The sequence below is a fragment of the Schistocerca serialis genome, chromosome 6 (genome assembly GCF_023864345.2).
Source record: "Schistocerca serialis cubense isolate TAMUIC-IGC-003099 chromosome 6, iqSchSeri2.2, whole genome shotgun sequence".
NCBI lineage: Eukaryota > Metazoa > Arthropoda > Insecta > Orthoptera > Acrididae > Schistocerca > Schistocerca serialis.
The window spans coordinates 209,832,516-209,859,522 of NC_064643.1; the positions used below are offsets into that span (position 1 = coordinate 209,832,516).

Consider the following 27,007-nt stretch of genomic DNA (forward strand, 5'->3'; position numbering starts at 1 on the left):
TAGCAACAGTGTCCAAACGGATTCGACCCTATGTTTACTGAGACTTTTTTGCTTCTAGTATCGTGTAGTTTCAACTGTATGAGTTTACGGCATTGATTGATACACCCTGTATACCATATTAGACTTTTCGCCCTAAAAATTAATCATATAGAACTGTTTCTTTTCTCATCGTGCAAGCGCGATTGATAATCACTTAAACCCGATGCAGGTTTCTTAATGCAGTCTTGTTACTGCTCTGTCACCGTTAAATTCTTTAACATTATTAACGCATTTTCATTTTTTACCACCCCAATATTTATGTCGCTTTTAAGACCTGTGCTCGTATCACTTTGTTCCACTCAATACACCAACCACCTCTGCTTGCGACTCCACGTACTGGCTCACACTTTTGCATTCGACTCCCTGCTCCAAAATGCATGAAAAACGACCGCACCCTCAGATCCTAAAAGTAGCATTGTCAGCGCGACAGTGTTCAACGAATGTCCGCCTCCCACAGAACTTGATCGCCGGTAGGTACGGCATCCTGTAAATAGGCCGCTATTTTGTGTAATTCAACTACTAGTAACAGTGGAACTTGTACCACTAACTGTACTTTACCAAGCCCTGATCTAGTGAAACTATGCCTTGTATTCAAATTCATGACCCAGTTAATCAACTTTATAACGCTATCTTACTTCGCCAGTGTAAAAAAAAAAAATAAGACTAGCTCACACTTAAGCAGTGTAATGAAAGAAAAAGTATAACTGTGCGTCAAAGAGTAGGAAGATCGCTCCTAAGATCCTATAAAAGTGTAATATTGACTGATTTATAATAGACCGCTGTGCAGTGGCGCTCTAGACATTATCTTTGTACCTGCTGTACCTAAACAAATAAGAGTAGTGAAAAATTGTTTGCAGTACATCTCAATCATCTGAATAACTTGAATTTCAAAACATTTGAAAATGCATGGCCTATTACGTAATATCGGTCACATCGACGTAAAACACTGCAATCTAGCAACGGAACATGAACATACACATACTATCCGATACAAGCGACTTTGCTTCCGAGAAATACATGCGCATGTATTAACAATACAAGCAACCACACACACTCCAATAGTTCTGCACTAAGAAGCTGCATAAAATGAGCGAATTTACTGGAGAGATGGATTGAGTTGAATGCGTAATGTTACTAACTGAAAGATAAGAACCTGACTCTGAGGCTTACTTCAGTCTTAAGAAACGAACAGACGCAGAACTGTTCCAACATCGTGTGCCAGGAAACACACTCTCCTCCGCAATTTAGTAGCAAGTGTCTCTCACGAAATTTACGAAAATTAAGCCGTGAGACACAAACGTCTCACAAATGTAATGATAGCAGAATCTTCCCATGAGCAACAACTTCAAATAACTGTAAATGAACGAAACATTCTGACCAGTAGCTGAAAATACGGTACGCTGCGTATAGCCCCCACCCTAATCAGTGCCTCGAACGCAGCTGACCTGACTAGACTCGTTCAAAGCGTACTGCAAGAATGTTCTTTTAAAGGTGACGACGCTTCCTCCACGCCGTCATCTCAGTCCAAATCAAACAATCCATACTATATATGTCGATACTGCTTTCGAGCCAGCTGTACCAGGTGTCCACTAAGATAAGATTGCAGAATGAAAACTGACAAATTGCAAGTGGCCGTTTAGCAGGAGACTTGCAACCCTTACAGCATGTCACAAAAGGCGACGCATCTGCAGAACACAGTTCCAACCACCTTGGCCGCAGAGCAGCAACAATTGGAGCACCCTTGCCGTCCACTGCAATACACAACGGTGAAATTTTCCTAATCGGTCCCTGCACGTTGTCCTCATTCCACAACGCGACATGGAATGCTATCAGCCGCATCGTCACGAATGCCAGAAGCGGAAACAACGTAAACATTGGCGGCCCGCAACAGTTTCCGAAATACTACCGCAGCCAGTTCAACGCTGCAGCTACACCACACATTTTTTTTGTAAATAAGATATCACGAACATGGTCAAAAAAATAAAACTGAGAAATGTGTTCAATGTGAAGCGAGAAGCTACGACAAAAATTTCACAAAAAATTAATTGAAATAAATGTGCGAATAACATAAATTGTTTCTATAATTCGTCTTTAATCTTGTAAAATAATAGAAGATACAAGAACTACAAGCCTTTGATAATCTATACACAATTTTTTTCCAGGTCGCAATTCATTATTCCTTACAACGCTTTTCGAGCATAGCCGTAAACAGACGTACATAAAGGGAAATTAAACATACAAGCACCAAATTCATTGTGGGCTAATAGGCAAACTGATGTAAAAAAACCTGAAGCCCACTTACAATTTACCAAGTCATAAAGTGCACTGAGCCTCGTGGGAGCTGGCCGAAGCACTACCGACGACGACCAACTTGCCGCAAGGTGGCGTGAGTCAGATAAGGATTGGTGTACTAGTTAAATATCTTTATTCAGACTATAAAAAAAGAACGGAAGGTACATTACATAACTTGACAGAAAAAAATCGCGCCCCCAATGCATATCACAATTACAAGGTGTGATTACATAGTACAGTATTACGTTGTTTTTGTTCCTCAATTTTAGCCATAAAATAAAAAATATGAAAGAAAACGGGGAGAGATCGATAGGAAAAGGACGGAAGTGAAACAATACGAATTTAGTTTATTAGCGTTGTATTAAAAGTACGGATGCAAATTTGTCAAAAAATAGACGAATTTCGCCTAAAAATTGAATGGGAATAAATACATAATCCTTACACATTACATACAAATACCGAAAGCTTTCATGGCTAAACATGCACATTCAATACAATCTGAGTACATTTGTTGTGCTCGGCTGTCAAAATTCCCAGTACAGGCTTGTGAAGGGTTAAACGTACGTTTTTGTATTTGGAGATATTTCAGTGGATTGCTTCTCAGTAAATGATATAAAAAATATTGCTAATTATATAAAACTTCGCATAAGCTAATTATCACAACGAGAAAGCATGTCTCAATGACGGTGAGACGAGATGCAAGTGAAAATGATAATTCTGAAAACTGATTAATATAGATAATTAGCTGACAAACCTGGCATTGCCTGGATACTGATTTTGCAAATTTTCTATTAGAAAAGTAGTTTCCGTACCCTGAGTCCAGCTGCTCCTTGAATTTACAACACGATTTTATAAACGCCTCTATGGCAGTGCCTATTGATAACTATTGTTGTCGCCTACAGCCATTAGAACTTGGTGGTTGAAAACTGTTAAAAGCGTTGCCAGGTGTCTGGGATCTCCTAAAGTTGACTCGACTATAAGTCGATCAAGCATATACATCTATATGATGCGGCATTTTTTCACAGATCTCAGTATTCATGACGTCATATCTCTTGAATTGTGTGTCGTAAAATTACTTATTCGTATAGGTATTTTCAGCGACATATGTGGTTACTGTCCGCGAATACAGTTATTAGCAACGAAGTAATGAATTTAAACGTCGTGAGGCGGTATTTCACGCATCTCATTGTTTATAACGTCATATTTCCTGAACTATGTGGGTAGACGGTTCTTACTCAGACTTCGGTTGTTGCCTGACAGTAAAGCGGACAAGGTACCAAGTTTGGTTGAAATCGGTCAATCGATTTAGGAGAGGATGTGGAAAACACACATGCGCGCACATACGCACATATATATGATTTTTATAATTTTTACATTATGTTTGGATAACTTAATTATCGCTACAAGAAAGCATGTTTCAATGATGGTGCGAAAAAGTCCTGGTATGAAAGCACCGTGAGGTGCAGTGAATGATAATTCTGAAAAACGGTAATTACAGATAATTAATAAAACACTGTCAGTAAGAAAAGTGTGGCGGTCCGTCAGGCCAGTGAGGATGTTGGGTGGTGTCATTGTTCGATGACGTGTAAGCACGCAAGAAATCATACGCCGAAAATTACCTACGATAAAGTTACCAGAGAGAGAGAGAGAGAGAGAGAGAGAGAGAGAGAGAGAGAGAGAGAGAGAGAGAGGAAGTGAAGAAAGTAATTGGTTTTGCAGTAATTATGCACAACTAAGTATAATAAATAGGTTAATTATTTCCAGCAACGGAAATAAGCAAGTTTACATCCAATCTTTTCGAGCCCTCACTAAAAAAAACGTGTACAGGAATGTTTATTAGACAAGTGCAGTTACACATTCGCTTGTTAAAAATAACATAGATAGCAGTTTAAAAAAATTCACAGGAGGTTTGGCATCTTTGACAGAAATTGTTGGTTTTCTTTGTTTTTTCTTATACAGTAGTTTAAAGAGTGTATTGTGTATTGAACTGGGGACCTAGAAACGACGGAGAGGCTCCGTCCCGCCGTAGCCCTCAGTGGTTCACAACCCCATAACAGGCCACACCAGTCCACCCACTCCACCGCCGCCCCACACCGAACCCAGGGTTATTATACCAGACGAGTGTAACGCCAAATGTTTACATGGTAGAGTAATTATGGTGTACGCATACGTGGAGACAGTGTTTGCGCAGCAATTGCTGACGTAGTGTAACTGAGGCGGAATGAGGGGTACCAGCCCGCATTCGCCGATGCAGATGGAACACCGTCTTAGAAACCACCCACAGGCTGGCCAGCACACCGGATCTCACCACTAAACCACCAGGCAGCTTCGTGTCAGGGACCGGCACGGCTTCCCACTCGGGAAGCAGCGCGTTAGAACGCGCGACTAGCCAGGTGGGCAGTTTTAAGGGTACTCAGAAAATTGTGTTTCAGGAGGACTTGGTGGATGAAGTTTTTTGAGAAGGAATCGATGTCCGGTGCGCCATGTGGATATAAAGTAATTTAAAGATCGGAGCACTTTCAACTCTCCAGGTTCACGGTGCTCGCACGAACTGGAAACAGCGCACTGCCGGCAGTGCGTGTTGTAATAACGACGCTAGACACCATTGTCTTCCGACTATAACAACAATGGCTGCTAGTAACTGGTAAGTTGGGAACGGAGGATTGTCTTCTGCTGCTGCTCGGACGCACCGCACTCGCGACTTTGCGACGGAGGATGTCATCTTCAGAGGACAGGGCACGAGGAAGGGTACTCGAAACACGACCCATACCATAGACTCTTGTCGAGCACAGACGCTACTGCTCATTGCCTCCGCTGTGTGCTTGCCGTAAGGTGGGAGATTAGAAAGTGATCTGGTCTCCGAATTTCTTTTACATCAGAACAGTAAATTTCTGAGGGTGGTTTCCTTATCACACCTTTATCTACCAAAGCCTGTAACGGGAGTAGTGTGGCACGTCCTGTACAATGCTTACAAGTACAGCATCATCTTAGAAGTTTCATGCATACGAAAATTAACGTACTTTCCTTATAGCAAAACATTAAGTACACTTCTGCGATGTAACTTGGGAAGCAAAGTAAGTTTGGGTAGAGATTTCACGACAAGGAGTTCCCATAAGATAAGTTTTTTTAGTAGGTATGAGAGACACGTTTTGTAAAAGGGATTGAAATGTCATGGTAATTATACAGAGACCATTTTTCTAGTCCTAAAAATTAAAGTGTTTCATCAACTGATTTTTATTTTTTCAGCGTATTATGAAAAGGTTATGAAGAAATATGTAAAATGATTTTCTGTACAAACATTTAAAATTTAAGTCTTTATCACTGATACTGTAGTTCGCTTCAAAATGTTCCTTACGTTGCAAATAAGCGCATTTGCGAGAAACTGTTTTCGAAATTTCAGTAACTGTGAAGTTCCGACTGCACGAAGGATGCTCTCAGTCACTAGCCATTTCTTCACCTGCGCTTCTTTTAGCATGTTTTGTTCTTTGTCTAGCTTGCCTCTCCAAATAATTCTGTTTATTCTCGGCATTCTCTTTCCTCTGCCTATGAATGACGTGCCAATGATCATGTACTTTCCAGAGCACATTAAAATAATATTACTTTTGTTGTATGTCGCAATAGCACCGATTACTCCAAATCGTAGGGTATAGTTTATTCTGCCTATATATCTTGAATCTTTACATGGATTATTCCCAAAAGGACAACACAAGTGATGCAGATTGAATAGATGTCAAGTGTCAGGGTAAGTTTACCCTTTTCATAACTCACTTTACACACGTTTCATATTATTTGTCATTTCATCCATATTTTCAGGTCATTTTAGTAACAATTTACCAGGTGCTTTAGGTGCTAAAAATCAGGCTTTTTGCCATTAGAGGTACTTATTCATATTTATGTGCTAAATGAATTCCCACTAGGGGCAGCTGTCTCCATTAACCGCTCCCCCCCCCCCTCCAATCACCCTCCTCCTCCTCCTGCGAGCGCCCCTGCTTAAAAAATTCTTTTTAATGTCTTTTAAGGATTGGCAAGTCCATAAATGTCCTTCACAGTATTCTAAATAAATAAAAAAAAAGAAAAACACTGTGTTCTTAGCTGTTGATCGAATTCAGTGTTATTCATTCTGCCCCCATGTATGAAGTCGCTGCTCCATGTGGATGATTAGATCATCCGTATTTATACAGAAGTATCTTGGTCCACGTTAAGAATTTCTAGTGAAAGAAGTGTGGCCCTTATTCCTTACAGCCTTACGCCACAGTGCAGACAGGGGTCTTCAGTCCGCCGTGTTTCTGAAACATCAGCTCCTAAACACTTAGAACTTTGCAAGATATTTTTTTTTTATCAGTTAATACACAGTAGCCAGTCGCAGCTGCTTTTGTGAGCAACACCGGTGTTATGACTAGGTACAGCAGTTGGACATCACGGCTGCCTGTCCGTCTGGTGGCGCCTCTAGCGGGCAGCTGCTCCACTCATTGGCAGGCAGATTCCGGCCGATGGCCGCTACGCAGCGCCACAGCTCGGGCGGCGCTGTGACGTCACCTGCGAAAACAGAGGCCGCGTCCCGCAGGTAGCTCTCCATCTGAAACACAAGTTTGGAAGACTTATAAAACTGACACGTCTATGTTTTATTCACTGGAAGCAGGTGCGGATCCAGGGATAGGAAAGGGAGGGTGGAAAGAGGGGGGGGGGGGAGGGTAGGAAAGAGCAACCGGGCTTAGGACAACTCTCTCTCTCTCTCTCTCCCTCTCCCTCTCCCTCTCCCTCTCCCTCTCTCTCCCTCTCCCTCTCCCTCTCCCCCCCTCCCCCCCACCCTCTGTCCTCCTAAATTTAATTTTGTCACCCCCACTTTTAATTTGTCACACGTATCTATGATGATCCCCCCCCATGAACCATGGACCTTGCCGTTGGTGGGGAGGCTTGCGTGCCTCAGCGATACAGATAGCCGTACCGTAGGTGCAACCACATCGGAGGGGTATCTGTTGAGAGGCCAGACAAACGTGTGGTTCCTGAAGAGGGGCAGCAGCCTTTTCAGTAGTTGCAAGGGCAACAGTCTGGATGATTGACTGATGTGGCCTTGTAACAATAACCAAAACGGCCTTGCTGTGCTGGTACTGCGAACGGCTGAAAGCAAGGGGATACTACAGCCGTAATTTTTCCCGAGGGCATGCAGCTTTACTGTATGATTATATGATGATGGCGTCCTCTTGGGTAAAATATTCCGGAGGTAAAATAGTCCCCCATTCGGATCTCCGGGCGGGGACTACTCAAGAGGATGTCGTTATCAGGAGAAAGAAAACTGTCGTTCTACGGATCGGAGCGTGGAATGTCAGATCCCTTAATCGGACAGGTAGGTTAGAAAATTTGAAAAGGGAAATGGATAGGTTGAAGTTAGATATAGTGGGAATTAGTGAAGTTCGGTGGCAGAAGGAACAAGACTTCTGGTCAGGTGACTACAGGGTTATAAACACAAAATCAAATAGGGGAAATGCAGGAGTAGGTTTAATAATGAATAGGAAAATAGGAATGCGGGTAAGCTACTACAAACAGCATAGTGAACGCATTATTGTGGCCAAGATAGATACGAAGCCCACACCTACTACAGTAGTACAAGTTTATATGCCAACTAGCTCTGCAGATGACGAAGAAATTGAAGAAATGTATGATGAAATAAAAGAAATTATTCAGATTGTGAAGGGAGACGAAAATTTAATAGTCATGGGTGACTGGAATTCGAGTGTAGGAAAAGGGAGAGAAGGAAACAGAGTAGGTGAATATGGATTGGGGGACAGAAATGAAAGAGGAAGCTGCCTGGTAGAATTTTGCACAGAGCATAACATAATCATAACTAACACTTGGTTTAAGAATCATGAAAGAAGGTTGTATACATGGAAGAACCCTGGAGATACTAAAAGGTATCAGATAGATTATATAATGGTAAGACAGAGATTTAGGAACCAGGTTTTAAATTGTAAGACATTTCCAGGAGCAGATGTGGACTCTGACCACAATCTATTGGTTATGACCTGTACATTAAAACTGAAGAAACTGCAAAAAGGTGGGAATTTAAGGAGATGGGACCTGGACAAACTAAAAGAACCAGAGGTTGTACAGAGATTCAGGGAGAGCATAAGGGAGCAATTGACAGGAATGGGGGAAATAAATACAGTAGAAGAAGAATGGGTAGCTTTGAGGGATGAAGTAGTGAAAGCAGCAGAGGATCAAGTAGGTAAAAAGACGAGGGCTAGTAGAAATCCTTGGGTAACAGAAGAAATATTGAATTTAATTGATGAAAGGAGAAAATATAAAAATGCAGTAAGTGAAACGGGCAAAAAGGAATACAAACGTCTCAAAAATGAGATCGACAGGAAGTGCAAAATGGCTAAGCAGGGATGGCTAGAGGACAAATGTACGGATGTAGAGGCCTATCTCACTAGGGGTAAGATAGATACCGCCTACAGGAAAATTAAAGAGACCTTTGGAGATAAGAGAACGACTTGTATGAATATCAAGAGCTCAGATGGAAACCCAGTTCTAAGCAAAGAAGGGAAACCAGAAAGGTGGAAGGAGTATATAGAGGGTCTATACAAGGGCGATGTACTTGAGGACAATATTATGGAAATGGAAGAGGATGTAGATGAAGATGAAATGGGAGATATGATACTGCGTGAAGAGTTTGACAGAGCACTGAAAGACCTGAGTCGAAACAAGGCCCCCGGAGTAGACAATATTCCATTGGAACTACTGACGGCAGTGGGAGAGCCAGTCCTGACAAAACTCTACCATCTGGTGAGCAAGATGTATGAAACAGGCGAAATACCCTCAGACTTCAAGAAGAATATAATAATTCCAATCCCAAAGAAAGCAGGTGTTGACAGATGTAAAAATTACCGAACTCTCAACTTAATAAGTCACAGCTGCAAAATACTAACACGAATTCTTTACAGACGAATGGAAAAACTAGTAGAAGCCAACCTCGGGGAAGATCAGTTTGGATTCCGTAGAAACACTGGAACACGTGAGGCAATACTGACCTTACGACTTATCTTAGAAGAAAGATTAAGGAAAGGCAAACCTACGTTTCTAGCATTTGTAGACTTAGAGAAAGCTTTTGACAATGTTGACTGGAATACTCTCTTTCAAATTCTAAAGGTGGCAGGGGTAAAATACAGGGAGCGAAAGGCTATTTACAATTTGTACAGAAACCAGATGGCAGTTATAAGAGTCGAGGGACATGAAAGGGAAGCAGTGGTTGGGAAGGGTGTAAGACAGGGTTGTAGCCTCTCCCCGATGTTGTTCAATCTGTATATTGAGCAAGCAGTAAAGGAAACAAAAGAAAAATTCGGAGTAGGTATTAAAATTCATGGAGAAGAAATAAAAACTTTGAGGTTCGCCGATGACATTGTAATTCTGTCAGAGACAGCAAAGGACCTGGAGGGGCAGTTGAACGGAATGGACAGTGTCTTGAAAGGAGGATATAAGATGAACATCAACAAAAGCAAAACAAGGATAATGGAATGTAGTCTAATTAAGTCGGGTGATGCTGAGGGAATTAGATTAGGAAATGAGGCACTTAAAGTAGTAAAGGAGTTTTGCTATTTGGGGAGCAAAATAACTGATGATGGTCGAAGTAGAGAGGATATAAAATGTAGGCTGGCAATGGCAAGGAAAGCGTTTCTGAAGAAGAGAAATTTGTTAACATCGAGTATAGATTTAAGTGTCAGGAAGTCATTTCTGAAAGTATTCGTATGGAGTGTAGCCATGTATGGAAGTGAAACATGGACGATAAATAGTTTGGACAAGAAGAGAATAGAAGCTTTTGAAATGTGGTGCTACAGAAGAATGCTGAAGATTAGATGGGTAGATCACATAACTAATGTGGAAGTATTGAATAGGATTGAGGAGAAGAGAAGTTTGTGGCACAACTTGACCAGAAGAAGGGATGGATTGGTAGGACATGTTCTGAGGCATCAAGGGATCACCAATTTAGTATTGGAGGGCAGCGTGGAGGGTAAAAATCGTAGAGGGAGACCAAGAGATGAGTACACTAAGCAGATTCAGAAGGATGTAGGTTGCAGTAGGTACTGGGAGATGAAAAAGCTTGCACAGGATAGAGTAGCATGGAGAGCTGCATCAAACCAGTCTCAGGACTGAAGACCACAACAACAACAACATCTATGATAATGATTTTTATAATAATAAGAATAATGATTTTTTTAAACCAGGGTAATATCAACTGTGCCAATAAATTTAGATACCTAAATCAGACAACCCAACAGCGTGGCTTACAATAGGAAATGACCAGTCTTACGGTCTGCAAACTAGACCGAGCATTTCAGCTGACGAAAAGCTTCTATGATACGTCGCTCAGTACTGGAGTCAAAATCAGACACCACGGTACGCTTGGCGAAGCACAACGACTATAAGCGTCGTAAACATTGACTGTGAATGGACGGGGACGAGTCAGTTTATTAGTCCAAAGAGAGCGCAGGATATTAAAGAAGATGTCAACCAACAGATGTTTAAGATCAATTAAGGAACTGTACAGAAAGATAAACCAATAACATCGTCGCCTAGCGAGAAAATGTTGTTCTGTGGGCGCATCTTCAGAATGACCAATGATCGTGTAACAAAGGAAATGTACAGTTTGGTAAGACCAAAGGCAAAAAAGATTGGAATGATTCTAAGAATATGTGAAATATCTTAAATAAATCGGTCCCGGAGTACAACAAACTCATGGATAGGTTGGTAAAGTTGGTAAAGTACCGGAACTTCAAGCGCTGATAGAAAGCACCGAAGCTGAAATCGTTATAGGTACAGAAAGCTGGCTTAAGCCAGAGATAAATTCTGCCGAAATTTTTACAAAGGTACAGACGGTGTTTAGAAAGGATAGATTGCATGCAACCGGTGGTGGAGTGTTCATCGCTGTTAGTAGTAGTTTATCCTGTAGTGAAGTAGAAGTGGATAGTTCGTGTGAATTATTATGGGTGGAGGTTACACTAAACAACCGAACTAGGTTAATAATTGGCTCCTTTTACCGACCTCCCGACTCAGCAGCATTAGTGGCAGAACAACTGAGAGAAAATTTGGAATACATTTCACATAAATTTTCTCAGCATGTTATACTCTTAGGTGGAGATTTCAATTTACCAGATATAGACTGGGACACTCAGATGTTTAGGACGGGTGGTAGGGACAGAGCATCGAGTGACATTATACTGAGTGCACTATCCGAAAATTACCTCGAGCAATTAAACAGAGAACCGACTCGTGGAGATAACATATTGGACCTACTGATAACAAACAGACCCGAACTTTTCGAATCTGTATGTACAGAACAGGGAATCAGTGATCATAAGGCCGTTGCAGCATCCCTGAATATGGAAGTTAATAGGAATATAAAAAAAGGGAGGAAGGTTTATCTGTTTAGCAAGAGTAATAGAAGGCAGATTTCAGACTACCTAACAGATCAAAACGAAAATTTCTGTTCCGACACTGACAATGTTGAGTGTTTATGGAAAAAGTTCAAGGCAATCGTAACGTGCGTTTTAGACAGGTACGTGCCGAGTAAAACTGTGAGGGACGGGAAAAACCCACCGTGGTACAACAACAAAGTTAGGAAACTACTGCGAAAGCAAAGAGAGCTCCACTCCAAGTTTAAACGCAGCCAAAACCTCTCAGACAAACAGAAGCTAAACGATGTCAAAGTTAGCGTAAGGAGGGCTATGCGTGAAGCGTTTAGTGAATTCGAAAGTAAACTTCTATGTACCGACTTGACAGAAAATCCTAGGAAGTTCTGGTCTTACGTTAAATCAGTAAATGGCTCGAAACAGCATATCCAGACACTCCGGGATGATGATGGCATTGAAGCAGAGGATGACACGCGTAAAGCTGAAATACTAAACACCTTTTTCCAAAGCTGTTTCACAGAGGAAGACCGCACTGCAGTTCCTTCTCTAAATCCTCGCACAAACGAAAAAATGGCTGACATCGAAATAAGTGTCCAAGGAATAGAAAAGCAACTGGAATCACTCAATAGAGGAAAGTCCACTGGACCTGACGGGATACCAATTCGATTCTACACAGAGTACGCGAAAGAACTTGCCCCCCTTCTAACAGCCGTGTACCGCAAGTCTCTAGAGGAACGGAAGGTTCCAAATGATTGGAAAAGATCACAGATAGTCCCAGTCTTCAAGAAGGGTCGTCGAGCAGATGCGCAAAACTATAGACCTATATCTCTTACGTCGATCTCTTGTAGAATTTTAGAACATGTTTTTTGCTCGCGTATCATGTCATTTCTGGAAACCCAGAATCTACTATGTAGGAATCAACATGGATTCCGGAAACAGCGATCGTGTGAGACCCAACTCGCCTTATTTGTTCATGAGACCCAGAAAATATTAGATACAGGCTCCCAGGTAGATGCTATTTTTCTTGACTTCCGGAAGGCGTTCGATACAGTTCCGCACTGTCGCCTGATAAGCAAAGTAAGAGCCTACGGAATATCAGACCAGCTGTGTGGCTGGATTGAGGAGTTTTTGGCAAACAGAACACAGCATGTTGTTATCAATGGAGAGACGTCTACAGACGTTAAAGTAACCTCTGGCGTGCCACAGGGGAGTGTTATGGGACCATTGCTTTTCACAATATATATAAATGACTTAGTAGATAGTGTCGGAAGTTCCATGCGGCTTTTCGCGGATGATGCTGTAGTATACAGAGAAGTTGCTGCATTAGAAAATTGTAGCGAAATACAGGAAGATCTGCAGCGGATAGGCACTTGGTGCAGGGAGTGGCAACTGACCCTTAACATAGACAAATGTAATGTATTGCGAATACATAGAAAGAAGGATCCTTTATTGTATGATTATATGATAGCAGAACAAACACTGGTAGCAGTTACTTCTGTAAAATATCTGGGAGTATGCGTACGGAGCGATTTGAAGTGGAATGATCATATAAAACTAATTGTTGGTAAGGCGGGTACCAGGTTGAGATTCATTGGGAGAGTGCTTAGAAAATGTAGTCCATCAACAAAGGAGGTGGCTTACAAAACACTCGTTCGACCTATACTTGAGTATTGCTCATCAGTGTGGGATCCGTACCAGGTCGGGTTGACGGAGGAGATAGAGAAGATCCAAAGAAGAGCGGCGCGTTTCGTCACTGGGTTATTTGGTAACCGTGATAGCGTTACGGAGATGTTTAATAAACTCAAGTGGCAGACTCTGCAAGAGAGGCGCTCTGCATCGCGGTGTAGCTTGCTCGCCAGGTTTCGAGAGGGTGCGTTTCTGGATGAGGTATCGAATATATTGCTTCCCCCTACTTATACTTCCCGAGGAGATCACGAATGTAAAATTAGAGAGATTAGAGCGCGCACGGAGGCTTTCAGACAGTCGTTCTTCCCGCGAACCATACGCGACTGGAACAGGAAAGGGAGGTAATGACAGTGGCACGTAAAGTGCCCTCCGCCACACACCGTTGGGTGGCTTGCGGAGTATCAATGTAGATGTAGATGTAGATGTAGATGTAGGAATGAATTTAGAGTGAGTAACGAGCAGGACTGACGGGACACAAAGCTGGCGACGAACAAGAGCTATCTGTGGTAAATATATTTATCGTTAACTCGTGGTACACAGCGGGTCATTTGTAATGTAAAATAATAATAATAATAATAATAATAATAATAATAATAATAATATATAGGTCTACATCAGTCCTTAGTTCATCGCTTCAGCATTAACTTCCAAGAAATTACAGTTCCATATAATACAGCATTTGAAAACAAGGCGCTACAGTCTGGAACCGCGCGACCGCTACGGTCGCAGGTTCGAATCCTGCCTCGGGCATGGATGTGTGTGATGTCCTTAGGTTGGTTAGGTTTAAGTAGTTCTAAGTTTTAGGGGACTGATGACCTCAGATGTTAAGTCCCATAGTGCGCAGAGCCATTTGAACCATTCGATATCTTGATTGTGGGGAATTACAAAAAGAACAAAGCTGGCTAGGTCGGCTATAGTGACGCGCCGCCATAGCGTCTGCAATGAGTGTCCGCACCTGGGCGTGTAATGCGGCATCAGCCTCCCCCTGTTGTCTCCTCAGCTTCTCTTCCAGGGTGCAGCTCAGCTCCAGCATCAGCAGACCTGGAAGTGGGAGAGGGTAAACACAGTTAAGTACAGCACTCATGTTCCAGGAACACCAGGCGGAAGTTACTATTGCCTGGATTTTACGCGAAGTTAAAATTCCAGTACTTCATTCATCTCAACACTACTGTAGAAAAGTCGCCACTGTGTAATGTAGAATTCTATTTGTGAGATGTTTTCAGTACTGCATACGACTGGACAGTATACTGACGGTGATCTTACACTGCAGCTCATTTTTGTTCATCACAGTTTTATCAAGTTTTAACATCCTTTGAATGTACCTATCTTCGCTACAAGATATTTATGTTTTGCTTCCTACTTTAGGAAAACAGGTCCAGGTGGTAGTGATATAATAGATCTAAATCTATGGTAAAAGAAAGGAAAATTTGACAATGAAAGACTCATTTGGATCTCACAAGTTCTTAAATAATATTTCTCTGCATACCTCTGCATGATTATGTTGCACTTCATCCTCCAATATGTCGTGCTCGTAGGGTACAGACTTCAGCATTTTAACTGAATTTATTTCATCTTCACTCAAAAGAGACTGTAGGTTGTTTAATCAATTGATCATCCCTCTATTAGCGGACAGTGGAACTAATATGGTAAGAATTTAGAGATTTTGTAAGATGCCTTGCTCCCTAAACTATTTCGGAGCAGTTTTTAATGTGGTGTTAGGGCATCTTGCTCTTCCTGGTTTTTCTGTAAGTGAACAGGCGGCAACATTTTCCAGAGCTTTTTTTTGGCCTTTATTCTATAATTTACACTGCGCAAAAGAAATAAAGGGTCGCCTTTTTGAAACCCCATCTTATATTCCCACTGCCATGTAAGAGTTTGATATTTGGTTCAAAAGTGCCCACAACCTTCCTCTGTTATGGCGCGAAGGTGTGACGTCCTACATCACCCCCAGACTTGGCGATGCTTCAAACAGCAAGGCATCGACACATGCGGGAAAAAGGCCACAGCTCGGAAGTTCGCGTGAGTTGTAAAGCGGATTAATGATGTCACAAGGACGGCAAATTTCACCGTAACTCTGCCCAACTCCACTCTGGAAGTGCGATGATGGGAAGGTCGTCGCACCCCTGCCCATTACCCGCATCTCACGCCCCTTCTCTTGATACCTCTGCAACAGACGTCAGAACTGCGACTCCAAACCTTGAAAACACGTGACTGTTTGATGAGTGGCCGGGCTAAACATTTCATACAGACCGCCGCTTGTAGTCAACACGAAAAGACTCAGGAAGTAGCGTGAAAGGCGTCATTAAATCCATTCCTTCACTTGGTGCATTCATTTGTACATATTTCGTCATTCAAAACGGCAGTTGTCAGTGTAATGTGCACCGGAACGATGTTCTTGATAATCTTCAACCCTGCTGATCCCCCGCCCCCTCCCCCCGGGATGATTCAATCCTTCTCTAAGGACATCGTGAGTCTGCAACCCCATTAAACATGATCTGACCCCATGGCAGTGCAGCGCAACTCCAAATTTTGCTCTGGTAGATGGGGTAGGACCACTGGGAGCCATTCACAGCCCTTCGACGAAATGCGATGGTGATCAACAGCAGTAGGAGGTGTTCATACTTTTTCGGCCCTCCTGTTTTGTGCCCTGCTCTGGCGTGATCATCGATGGAGTGTGACATTTGCAGATGCAGGAATAAAACGACAAAAGGTCCACTGAAGATCGCCGGGTGCAGTAACACCCACGATACCACCAACGCACCTCTGACAGGCGCTTTAAAAATATACCTGTACAGGGACAAACCTTGACCAATACCTAGACCCATCACATGTGCATCTACATCACAGCCATACTCCGCAAGCCACCTGACGGTGTGTGGCGGAGGGAACCTTGAGCACCTCCATCGGTTCTCCCTTCTATTCCAGTCTCGTATTGTTCGTGGAAAGAAATATTGTCGGTATGCCTCTGTGTGGGCTCTAATCTCTCTGATTTTATCCTCATGATCTCTCCGCGAGATATACTTAGGAGGGAGCAATATACTGCTTGACTCCTCGGTGAAGGTATGTTCTCGAAACTTCAACAAAAGCCCGTGCCGAGCTACGGAGCGTCTCTCTTGCAGAGTCTTCCACTGGAGTTTATCTATCATCTCCGTAACGCTTTCGTGATTACTAAATGATCCTCTAGTGAAGCGCGCTGCTCTCCGTTGGATCTTTTCTATCTCTTCTATCAACCCTATCTGGTACGGGTCCCACACCGGTGAGCAGTATTCAAGCAGTGGGCGAACAAGAGTACTGTAACCTACTTCCTTTGTTTTCGGACAGCATTTCCTTAGGATTCTTCCAATGAATCTCAGTCTGGCATCTGCTTTACCGACGATTAATTTTATATGGTCATTCCATTTTAAATCACTCCTAATGCGTACTCCCAGATAATTTATGGAATTAACTGCTTCCAGTTGCTGACCTGCTATATTGTAGCTAAATGTATTCGCAGCACATTACACTTGTCTACATAGAGATTTTCAGTTGTCGTTCCCTGCACCATGCTTCAATTCGTTGCAGATCCTCCTGCATTTCATTACAATTTTCCATTGTTACAACCTCTCGATATGCTACAGCATCATCCGCAAAAATCCTCAGTGAACTTCCGATGTTATCCACAAGGTAATTGATATATATTGTGAATAGCAACGGTCCTACGACACTCCCCTGCCGCACAACAGAAATCACTCTTACTTCGGAAGACTTCTCTCCATTGAGAATGACATGCTCCGTTCTGTCATCTAGGAGCTCTTCAATCCAATCGCACAATTGGTCTGATAGTCCATATGCTCTTACTTTGTTCATTAAACGACTGTGTGGAACTGTATCAAACGCCTTGCGAAAGTCAAGAAACACGGCATCTGCCTTGGAACCCTGGCTATGGCTCTCTGAGTCTCATGGACGAACAGCCCGAGCTGGGTTTCACACGATCGTCTTTTTCGAAATCCATGCTGATTCCTACAGAGTAGATTTCTAGTCTCCAGAAAAGTCATTATACTCAAACATAATACGTGTTCGAAAATTCTACAACTGATCGACGGTAGAGATTTACGTCTATAGTTCTGCACATCTGTTCGGCGTTCCTTCCTGAAAACGGGGATGACCTGTGCCCTTTTCCAATCCTTTAGAACGCTACATTCTTCTAGAGACCTACGGTACACCGCTGCAAGAAGGGGGGCAAGTTCCATCGTGTACTCTGTGTAAAATCGAACTGGTATCCCATCAGGTCCAGCGGCCTTTCCTCTTTTGAGCGATTTTAATTGTTTTTCTATCCCTCTGTCATCTATTTCGATATCTACCATTTTGTCATCTGTGCGACAATCTAGAGAAGGAACTACAGTGCCGGCCGGAGTGGCCGAGCGGTTAAAGGCGCTACAGTCTGGAACCGCACGACCGCTACGGTCACAGGTTCGAATCCTGCCTCTGGCATGGATGTGTGTGATGTCCTTAGGTTAGTTAGGTTTAAGTAGTTCTAAGTTCTAGGGGACTTATGACCACAGCAGTTGAGTCCCATAGTCCTCAGAGCCATTTGAACCATTTTTTTTTTTTTTTTAACTACAGTGCAGTCTTCCTCTGTGAAACAGCTTTGGAAAAAGACATTTAGTATTTCGGCCATTAGTTTGTCATCCTCTGTTTCAGTACCATTTTGGTCACAGAGTGTCTGGACATTTTGTTTTGACCCACCTACCGCTTTGGCATAAGACCAAAATTTGTTAGGATTTTCTGCCAAGTCAGTACATAGAACGTTACTTTCGAATTCGTTGAACACCTCTCGCATAGCCCTCCTCACACTACATTTCGCTTCGTGTAATTTTTGTTTATCTGCAGGGCTTTGGCTATGTTTACGTTTGCTGTGAAGTTCCCTTTGCTTCCGCAGCAGTTTTCTAACTCGGATGTTGTACCACGGTGGCTCTTTTCCATCTCTTACGATCTTCCTTGGCACATACTCATATAATTGTACGATGGTTTTGTACTTTGTCCACTGATCCTCAACACTATCTGTACTTGAGATAAAACTTTCGTGTTGAGCCGTCAAGTACTCTGAAATCTGCTTTTGTCACTTTGCTAAACAGAAAAATCTTCCTACCTTTTTAAATATTTCTGTTTACGGCTGAAATCACCGATGCTGTAACCCTGTTCTGCATTAACTGTTTCAAATAGTTCGGGTCTGTTTGTCATTAGAAGGTCTATTATGTTATCGCCATGAGTCGGTCCTCTGTTTAACTGCTCAAGGTAGTTTTCAGATAATGCACTTAAAAAAATTTCACTGGATCACGCAGGCAACCACTTCAACATCTTCGGCTGAGAGGCGCCGCTGCGCTAACCCCTGTTTGCAAGTGTGCACAATCTGAGCCGTGTAGGAATCGATGCATTAAAGTGCTCGACGAAGGTGTGCGGGTGGTACCGAGCGTGTTGTCGAATTGGGATGTCTTAGAGAAGTCTTTGCCATTTTATTCGTGCGTTTGTCAATGTCGCATCCTTCCGTGATCAGGAGGGCTTAGAAAGCATAAACACCCTTTGTTAATTCAGATAATGTTCAAATTTCGTCGAATGGTGTTGATGTTCCCTAGTGGTTCCACTACGTGTACCAGAGCAAACATTGCAGTCGCCTTCCGTGTTACGTAGGTATCTATTTCCATGTCCATGTGACATAACTGGATCCTGTCTTTGTAATCTATTTTTGTAAACGGATTTCGGTATAGGCTGTGTTTACTCCTATGTAATCAATTAGAAATGGAATTACACGTTTCTTTCTTGTTATTTACGTACTATACTTTCCTTTTAACTTTCATAATTGGGTCTTTTGTCTGCTTGTTGACAAGTTTTCCTGTGATGCTGCATGGTTTGAATTTAGCTATAGTATCATTTCTTGTTGTCCCGTATTATTTGTTTTATGCATCTGTCTACAGTCCTGGTTGAAAATTTCAATAAAGTTCCATATGCATTGCCAGTGTTTCGGGTCGATTTTCTCATTCGTAATTTTTTGCGGCTAGTTGTGTGTATTTACATAGACTTCCATCTCTTTCAGAATGTCCGTTAACGATCCTTTTGATGTTACGTGTAAAAGTTGCACAGCTTGCTTTATATACTGTGTGCTGTTCGGCCTTTAGGTGATAGAAAAAAAGTAGATGGATTGCTGTTACTGTCACTATTGTGTTCTTGGTATCTAATGGTGAGGTTTCTACCAATCAGAATTTATCAGAATCTTGCATTCAGATACATTGGTGATTTTGCTTTACACGACTGAGTTTGTGATCTAAAATTGTATCTTTTTTAGTATGCGAATTTACAGCTCAGGACCGCCTATTGGTACACAGCACAACACATCTTATTAGCAAAAAGTTAAACAATCTTGTAACATAAAAAACAGCAAACAACTGAAAACGAAGAAGACGACCTGAAACACAGGCAGTACATAGGGAACTTTATTGAAATTATCAACCAGGACAGTGGACAAGTGCATAAGAACAAATAGTACGAGGCAGCTAGAGATTACATTATAACTAATTTCAAAATAAGATATAGATTCGAACAAACAATGCTGTAACCATACACCATTGCTAGAAAACCTGTCAACAAGCTGGTAAAAAGACAAACCATAGAAAATCAAAAAGACTGTGTAGGACACACATGGCAAAAAAGAAATATTTAATTCCATTTATAATTGAATACAAACAAATACATAGGACTAAACACGGGCTACACCGAATCCGTTTACGAAAATAAATTTCAGTGATAACATCCAGCGGTGTCACATGGAAAATCGATACCTACGTAATAGCAATGATAATCAATACTGCCTATCACCATACAATATCGCTGGATTCTCTCTGAAACAAGCTATCACGAAAATACTTACTCAAAGATTATAACCTGACAACTACATAAGGTAATAAGTCAGGTAAGGTGGTACTAAACTAGAAACTAAACTCCTCCCGAACAGGCCGTGAAGGCCCAACGGTACCGATCGGCCGCCGTGTCATCCTCAGCCCACAGGCATCATTGGATGCGGATATGGAGGGGTATGTAGCCAGCACACCGCTCTCCTCGCCGTATGTCAGTTTCCGAGACCGGAGCCGCTACTTCTCAGTCAAGTAGCTCCTCAGTTTGCCTCACAATGGCTGAGTGCACCCTGCTTGCCAACAGCGGTCGGCAGACCGGATGGTCACCCATCCAAGTGCTAGCCCAGCCCGATAGTGCTTAACTTCGGTGATCTGACTGGGTATTACCACTGCGGCAAGGCCGTTGGCAGGTAAGGTCGTAACCAACCATTATTACATCAGTTTTACCAACGGAACGTAACTAATAAGCAGACAGACAGTGACGGAACCACCGATATCGCATAGATGTCAAATCCATCAGACGCATGTAAAAAGTATAATAATGATTGGTTGGTTGTTTTGGAGGAAGAGACCAAACTGCGAGGTCATCGTTCTCATCGGATTAGGGAAGGACGGGGAAAGAAGTCGGCCGTGCCCTTTCAAAGGAACCATCCCGGCATTTGCCTGGAGTGATTTAGGGAAATCACGGAAAACCTAAATCAGGATGGCCGGACGCGGGATTGAACCGTCGTCCTTCCGAATGCGAGTCCAGTGTGCTAACCACTGCGCCACCTCGCTCGGTGTATAATAATGAAATCCATATAATAATTACCTATAAAATGAGAAATAATGTATCAAAATTATGTACCATTTACTTTACTGCCTAAACAGGCAGTAGTAATAGTAGTAGTAGCAGCAGCAGCAGCTTTATTCATCTGTAAATCTCTTTTTACAAGGTTTAGGACATGTTAAAGTATTTACAAGTTTAGATGAATTTAAAATAAGCTAATTCGTATACACATATATTTACAGACTTCTAGCTAGAGACAGTCATTAAATTTACTCCTGGTATACAATACATTTTTTATATCGTATTGAATAATGTAATGCCACACTGTTCACTCATATCTCACACTCAGTCACTGCACACACTATACACACATTTTTTCATAACACTTCACTCACTCACCACACAGCCCGCATCTCGTGGTCGTGCGGTAGCGTTCTCGCTTTCCACGCCCGGGTTCCCGGGTTCGATTCCTGGCGGGGTCAGGGATTTTCTCTGCCTCGTGATGGCTGGGTGTTGTGTGATGTCCTTAGGTTAGTTAGGTTTAAGTAGTTCTAAGTTCTAGGGGACTGATGACCATAGATGTTAAGTCCCATAGTGCTCAGAGCCATTTGAGCCACTCACCACACACACACACACACACACACACACACACACACACACACACACTGATGATCTCTGGACCATTTTCTGCACTGAAACTTCCCATTTTCTATCATGAACTGAGTCAGCATCCCTCCATAATGAGTGAGATGTTGAGCTCAGAAAGAGGATGAGGTGTTAGCGTTGTGCTATGCATAGCTTGGGGGTAAGTATTTATAGAAAGAAAAAGAGAAGGAAAAAAAAATCATAAAGTGAAGGTGTTATGTGGAATTTTGGGTGTTTTATAATCATTGTTACTATTTATTTGTATAAAATTTTTTATCAAACCCCTACTCTGTTTTATCCAAGTAATCCTTCAATGTCTAAAATGTATTGCATAATAGGTACTTTTAGCTGCCTTTTTAAATAAGTGCATTTTTGAAATTTCTTTAATCTCTTTTAAAAGCACTCAAACTTAACAGCCTACTTGGAATTAAATATTATAATGATACATTGTAGCAATGATAAAGTCTGGAATTTTACGCTCTCCATGGCTGTGCATGTACTGGGTAGGTGAATATGGGATTAAAGGGGAGAGAGTGATTTTAAATGGAATTTAACCATATTCACTCAGCCTCTTTTGAGCAACGGCGCTCGTGCCTTCGCTTTTGAAAGTCCAATATCCACTGACACAAGAGTAAGATCTATCGTGATTAGAACAGATTAATAGCAGGATAAGTGGGAAGATGATGACGCAACTGACCTGTGAGCCTGGTGCGGCCCGCGCGCAGCTGCCGTAACAGCGCCAGAAGTTCACCGCATGCTGCCTCCTTCCAGCTCAGCTGGTCGTCTGACAGCTCTGCAACAAGGCGTTCCAGTCACTCCGCACTGTGCGCGGCTTAAGTACTCTTTACTGGACATTTTTAAGGCGATTGCCAACAGCTCTTAAGTACTGTCTTTTATGAATGCAAGACACGCCACCTTCTATTAATTCTTCATCATCACCACTATCGACATTAGTTAATAACCATCATCACAATATCTGCATGGCGCAAAAAAGGAATGGAACAACCGTAAAAGCACAGGATACAGTTGGTGTACATGAGACGGTATAATCTAATACTTCAAAAGTTCATACTTTATTTACTAATCATATCATGTCATATAAAAAACACAATATACTAGCACAGCCTCATCAGTGTTGCTGAATGTCAAATGTACAATCAAATACATATACTCAACAGATGGTCTGTCACATGTGTGAGCACAGATACACTCCTGGAAATTGAAATAAGAACACCGTGAATTCATTGTCCCAGGAAGGGGAAACTTTATTGACACATTCCTGGGGTCAGATACATCACATGATCACACTGACAGAACCACAGGCACATAGACACAGGCAACAGAGCATGCACAATGTCGGCACTAGAACAGTGTATATCCACCTTTCGCAGCAATGCAGGCTGCTATTCTCCCATGGAGACGATCGTAGAGATGCTGGATGTAGTCCTGTGGAACGGCTTGCCATGCCATTTCCACCTGGCGCCTCAGTTGGACCAGCGTTCGTGCTGGATGTGCAGACCGCGTGAGACGACGCTTCATCCAGTCCCAAACGTGCTCAATGGGGGACGGATCCGGGGATCTTGCTGGCCAGGGTAGTTGACTTACACCTTCTAGAGCACGTTGGGTGGCACGGGATACATGCGGACGTGCATTGTCCTGTTGGAACAGCAAGTTCCCTTGCCGGTCTAGGAATGGTAGAACGATGGGTTCGATGACGGTTTGGATGTACCGTGCACTATTCAGTGTCCCCTCGACGATCACCAGTGGTGTACGGCCAGTGTAGGAGATCGCTCCCCACACCATGATGCCGGGTGTTGGCCCTGTGTGCCTCGGTCGTATGCAGTCCTGATTGTGGCGCTCACCTGCACGGCGCCAAACACGCATACGACCATCATTGGCACCAAGGCAGAAGCGACTCTCATCGCTGAAGACGACACGTCTCCATTCGTCCCTCCATTCACGCCTGTCGCGACACCACTGGAGGCGGGCTGCACGATGTTGGGGCGTGAGCAGAAGACGGCCTAACGGTGTGCGGGACCGTAGCCCAGCTTCATGGAGACGGTTGCGAATGGTCCTCGCCGATACCCCAAGAGCAACAGTGTTCCTAATTTGCTGGTAAGTGGCGGTGCGGTCCCCTACGGCACTGCGTAGGATCCTACGGTCTTGGCGTGCATCCGTGCGTCGCTGCGGTCCGGTCCCAGGTCGACGGGCACGTGCACCTTCCGCCGACCACTGGCGACAACATCGATGTACTGTGGAGACCTCACGCCCCACGTGTTGAGCAATTCGGCGGTACGTCCACCCGGCCTCCCGCATGCCCACTATACGCCCTCGCTCAAAGTCCGTCAGCTGCACGTACGGTTCACGTCCACGCTGTCGCGGCATGCTACCAGTGTTAAAGACTGCGATCGAGCTCCGTATGCCACGGCAAACTGGCTGACACTGACGGCGGCGGTGCACAAATGCTGCGCAGCTAGCGCCATTCGACGGCCAACACCGCGGTTCCTGGTGTGTCCGCTGTGCCGTGCGTGTGATCATTGCTTGTACAGCCCTCTCGCAGTGTCCGGAGCAAGTATGGTGGGTCTGACACACCGGTGTCAATGTGTTCTTTTTTCCATTTCCAGGAGTGTATTATCAGGTGATTGTAAACAAGTAGGAATCGATCATATGCAAACAAAAGTAATGCAGGTGCTGCTTCATTCATTTAGTTACTAAATCAAGTTGCAAAAAATCTATTCTAGACATAGAAAAAAGTTAAATATACACTACAATAACAAGTCAGTTTCACAATGAAAAAAGAAAAATTGGCAGTGTGATAACATGAATTGGCAGATAAGTCTTGATAATGAAAATAGGTAAGGTGTGTAACATTAGATAATGGTATAACAACTGTATTAATATTTACACATACATATGTGTGTGTCTAATCATATCAATGTAGAAACAGGTTTTGGAGATAGTTGTGGAAAAATTACATTCAGTGCAAAAGAGAGCTATCCTTCATTTTATCCTGGGTACAAATGATATGCAAGGGGAGCAGATAAAACTGCCCCATCAAACAAAAAAATAAAACTAAAAGTGTATCTGAAGCTAAAATTCTAAACTATTAGTATCAAGCAACCATATCTCATTTTGAATGTATAATCTCTAGCACAGTGGTCTGTAGGAACCATGATGTTTTTGCTTGTTTGAGAAACAGAACTAATAACTAATTTGCACAACAAGTGTTAACTAGCGCATTTGTAGCTTTCAACATCGAATGTATAAGCAGTACTAGCTATATCTTTATTTAGTTTGTTGTTCATAACACAGATCTATCGAAGGTTACTCTTTGTTTCGTTTACAATTAGCTGGTGATAGTTGCAACTGTGCTTTCATGTCTGACACTGAACCTCTTCAGTACTGATACCTGTTTGTTCAATCGATATTCAGCAGTTCTGGTGCGCCTGTATTAATGTTTCCATATTGATTGGCATGACACGACATGATATTTAAATAACATATGAACATTTGGAAGTACTACGTTATACTGTCTAACATATAATTGGTTGTACTTCATGAGTTTCTGGTTGTTTCATGGTTTTTTCTCTCTACTGTGATGATAGCTACTATCCGAGACCAGTAGCGATACTAAAAGACATATACAAAGCTGTGTGTTACACTCTCATTAAAAAAATCTTTATTGACATGTGCTGTTCATACTATGCAACTAGAACCTTATTCGCAGCAGGCACATTTCAAGATTACAAATTACTGCGTAAGGACACAGAGTGCACATAATAGCTCATAAATAGGGCCAGAATTTCCATAACCTAAAAATTACCATAACATGCACAAATACTACATTATTATGACCAAATACAGGAATATTCACAATAATAGAAGGTATGACCTAACAATATTAAATGAGGTAAAATTTATGTTGTAAAATAAATAACTGAGTTTATGGTAATGAACTACTTATTTAAGAATAAAATGCTCATGACAAGCACTTTAAACTAAGGCATTTGACTGTAAGTAGCCATCACGGGTTTGCCACTGGATCACGGTGTGCAAATTCCACAATATTTCCTTGGAGCAACTGTCTGTCATCTTCGGGTGATTCAACCTTACTGGTGGCTAGGTACGACTGACGGTATCCGTTTTTTTTCCCTTTATTGTTATTTTCAAACCTTTACAGAAAGGTAGGCCTGCAGCGGGTTATCTACGCCGCCCTTTGGCCATAGGAAAACATACATTAAACAGGAAGACATAAAAACAAACATACATGGAGGATAAAAACAGAAGACATACATATCAAAATAAAGGAAGGCGTTCACAGACACACTGGTTGTACAAAAAAGTTCAGCACTGTATACAAATGGAGACATAGAGTTTCACGCATGAACGCAGGAGCACTGAAGGAGAGACACTGATGAACTGAAGGGAACAGAAACACTAGCACAGTAGCGACGAACATTGGCGCATTAAAACATACTATTTGCACGAAAAAGTCGAGGGCCTGCCATAGGGACGAGGGTAGGGTAGGAGCGAGGGGCGGAGGGTGCCAGTGGGAGAGAAGAAATGGAGGGGAGGGGAGAGGGTATGGGGGGGGTGTGGAGGCCTGGGAAGGGGGGAGGAATTGAGGAGGGACAGAGGGGGAAAAGAGGGAGTCCTGGGGGAAAAACACAGGAGGAGGAAGGGGAGGATCAAAGCTGGTAGGAGGGGTAGATGGAGGTGACGAGTGCATCATCAGGGAGGGGGAGTTGGCAGAACCCACCTTGAGCGAGGGTATGGGGTGTTTTAAGATGGAGGGTGGGTGTGATGCAGTAGTACAGGCGCGGCAGCGGACGGGGGTGAGGGGGATCAAGTTTACAGGAGGTGTAAAGGAACCGTATCCATTCAAGGAAGAGGAGGAGGTGGGGGAAAGGAATTAAGTCGTAGAGGATACTCGTGGGGGATGGGAGGCAGATGCGATAGGCGACGTAGAGCGCATGGCATTCCAGGATTTGAAGGGACTTGTAGAAGGTAGGAGGAGCGGAGATGGTTCAAATGGCTCTGAGCACTATGGGACTTAACTTCTGAGGTCATCAGCCTCCTAGAACTTAGAACTACTTAAACCTAACTAACCTAAGGACATCACACACATCCATGCCCGAGGCAGGATTCGAACTTGCGACCGTAACGGTCGCGCGGTTCCAGACTGTAGCGCCTAGAACCGCTCGGCCACAGTGGCCAGTGAGGAGCAGAGATCCAGGTGGGATGGGCATTACAGAGGATGGGGCGGATGAGGGATTTATAAGTGTGGA

At 42.9% G+C, this 27,007-nt stretch overlaps 1 protein-coding gene across 1 annotated transcript in view; it reads right to left on the reverse strand.

The window, feature by feature from the left end:
- Window positions 1-6,339: 6,339 nt before the first annotated feature.
- Window positions 6,340-27,007, reverse strand: part of LOC126484755 (SET domain-containing protein SmydA-8-like) — an 88,358-nt gene continuing 67,690 nt past the window's right edge. The window contains exons 5-7 of the mRNA XM_050108350.1: window positions 22,417-22,512; window positions 14,377-14,462; window positions 6,340-6,907 (exon numbers count right to left, since the gene is read on the reverse strand). Coding sequence (XP_049964307.1) covers window positions 6,728-6,907; window positions 14,377-14,462; window positions 22,417-22,512 — 362 coding nt within the window. The 3' untranslated portion in view covers window positions 6,340-6,727. The remainder of the gene's footprint in view (window positions 6,908-14,376; window positions 14,463-22,416; window positions 22,513-27,007) is intronic.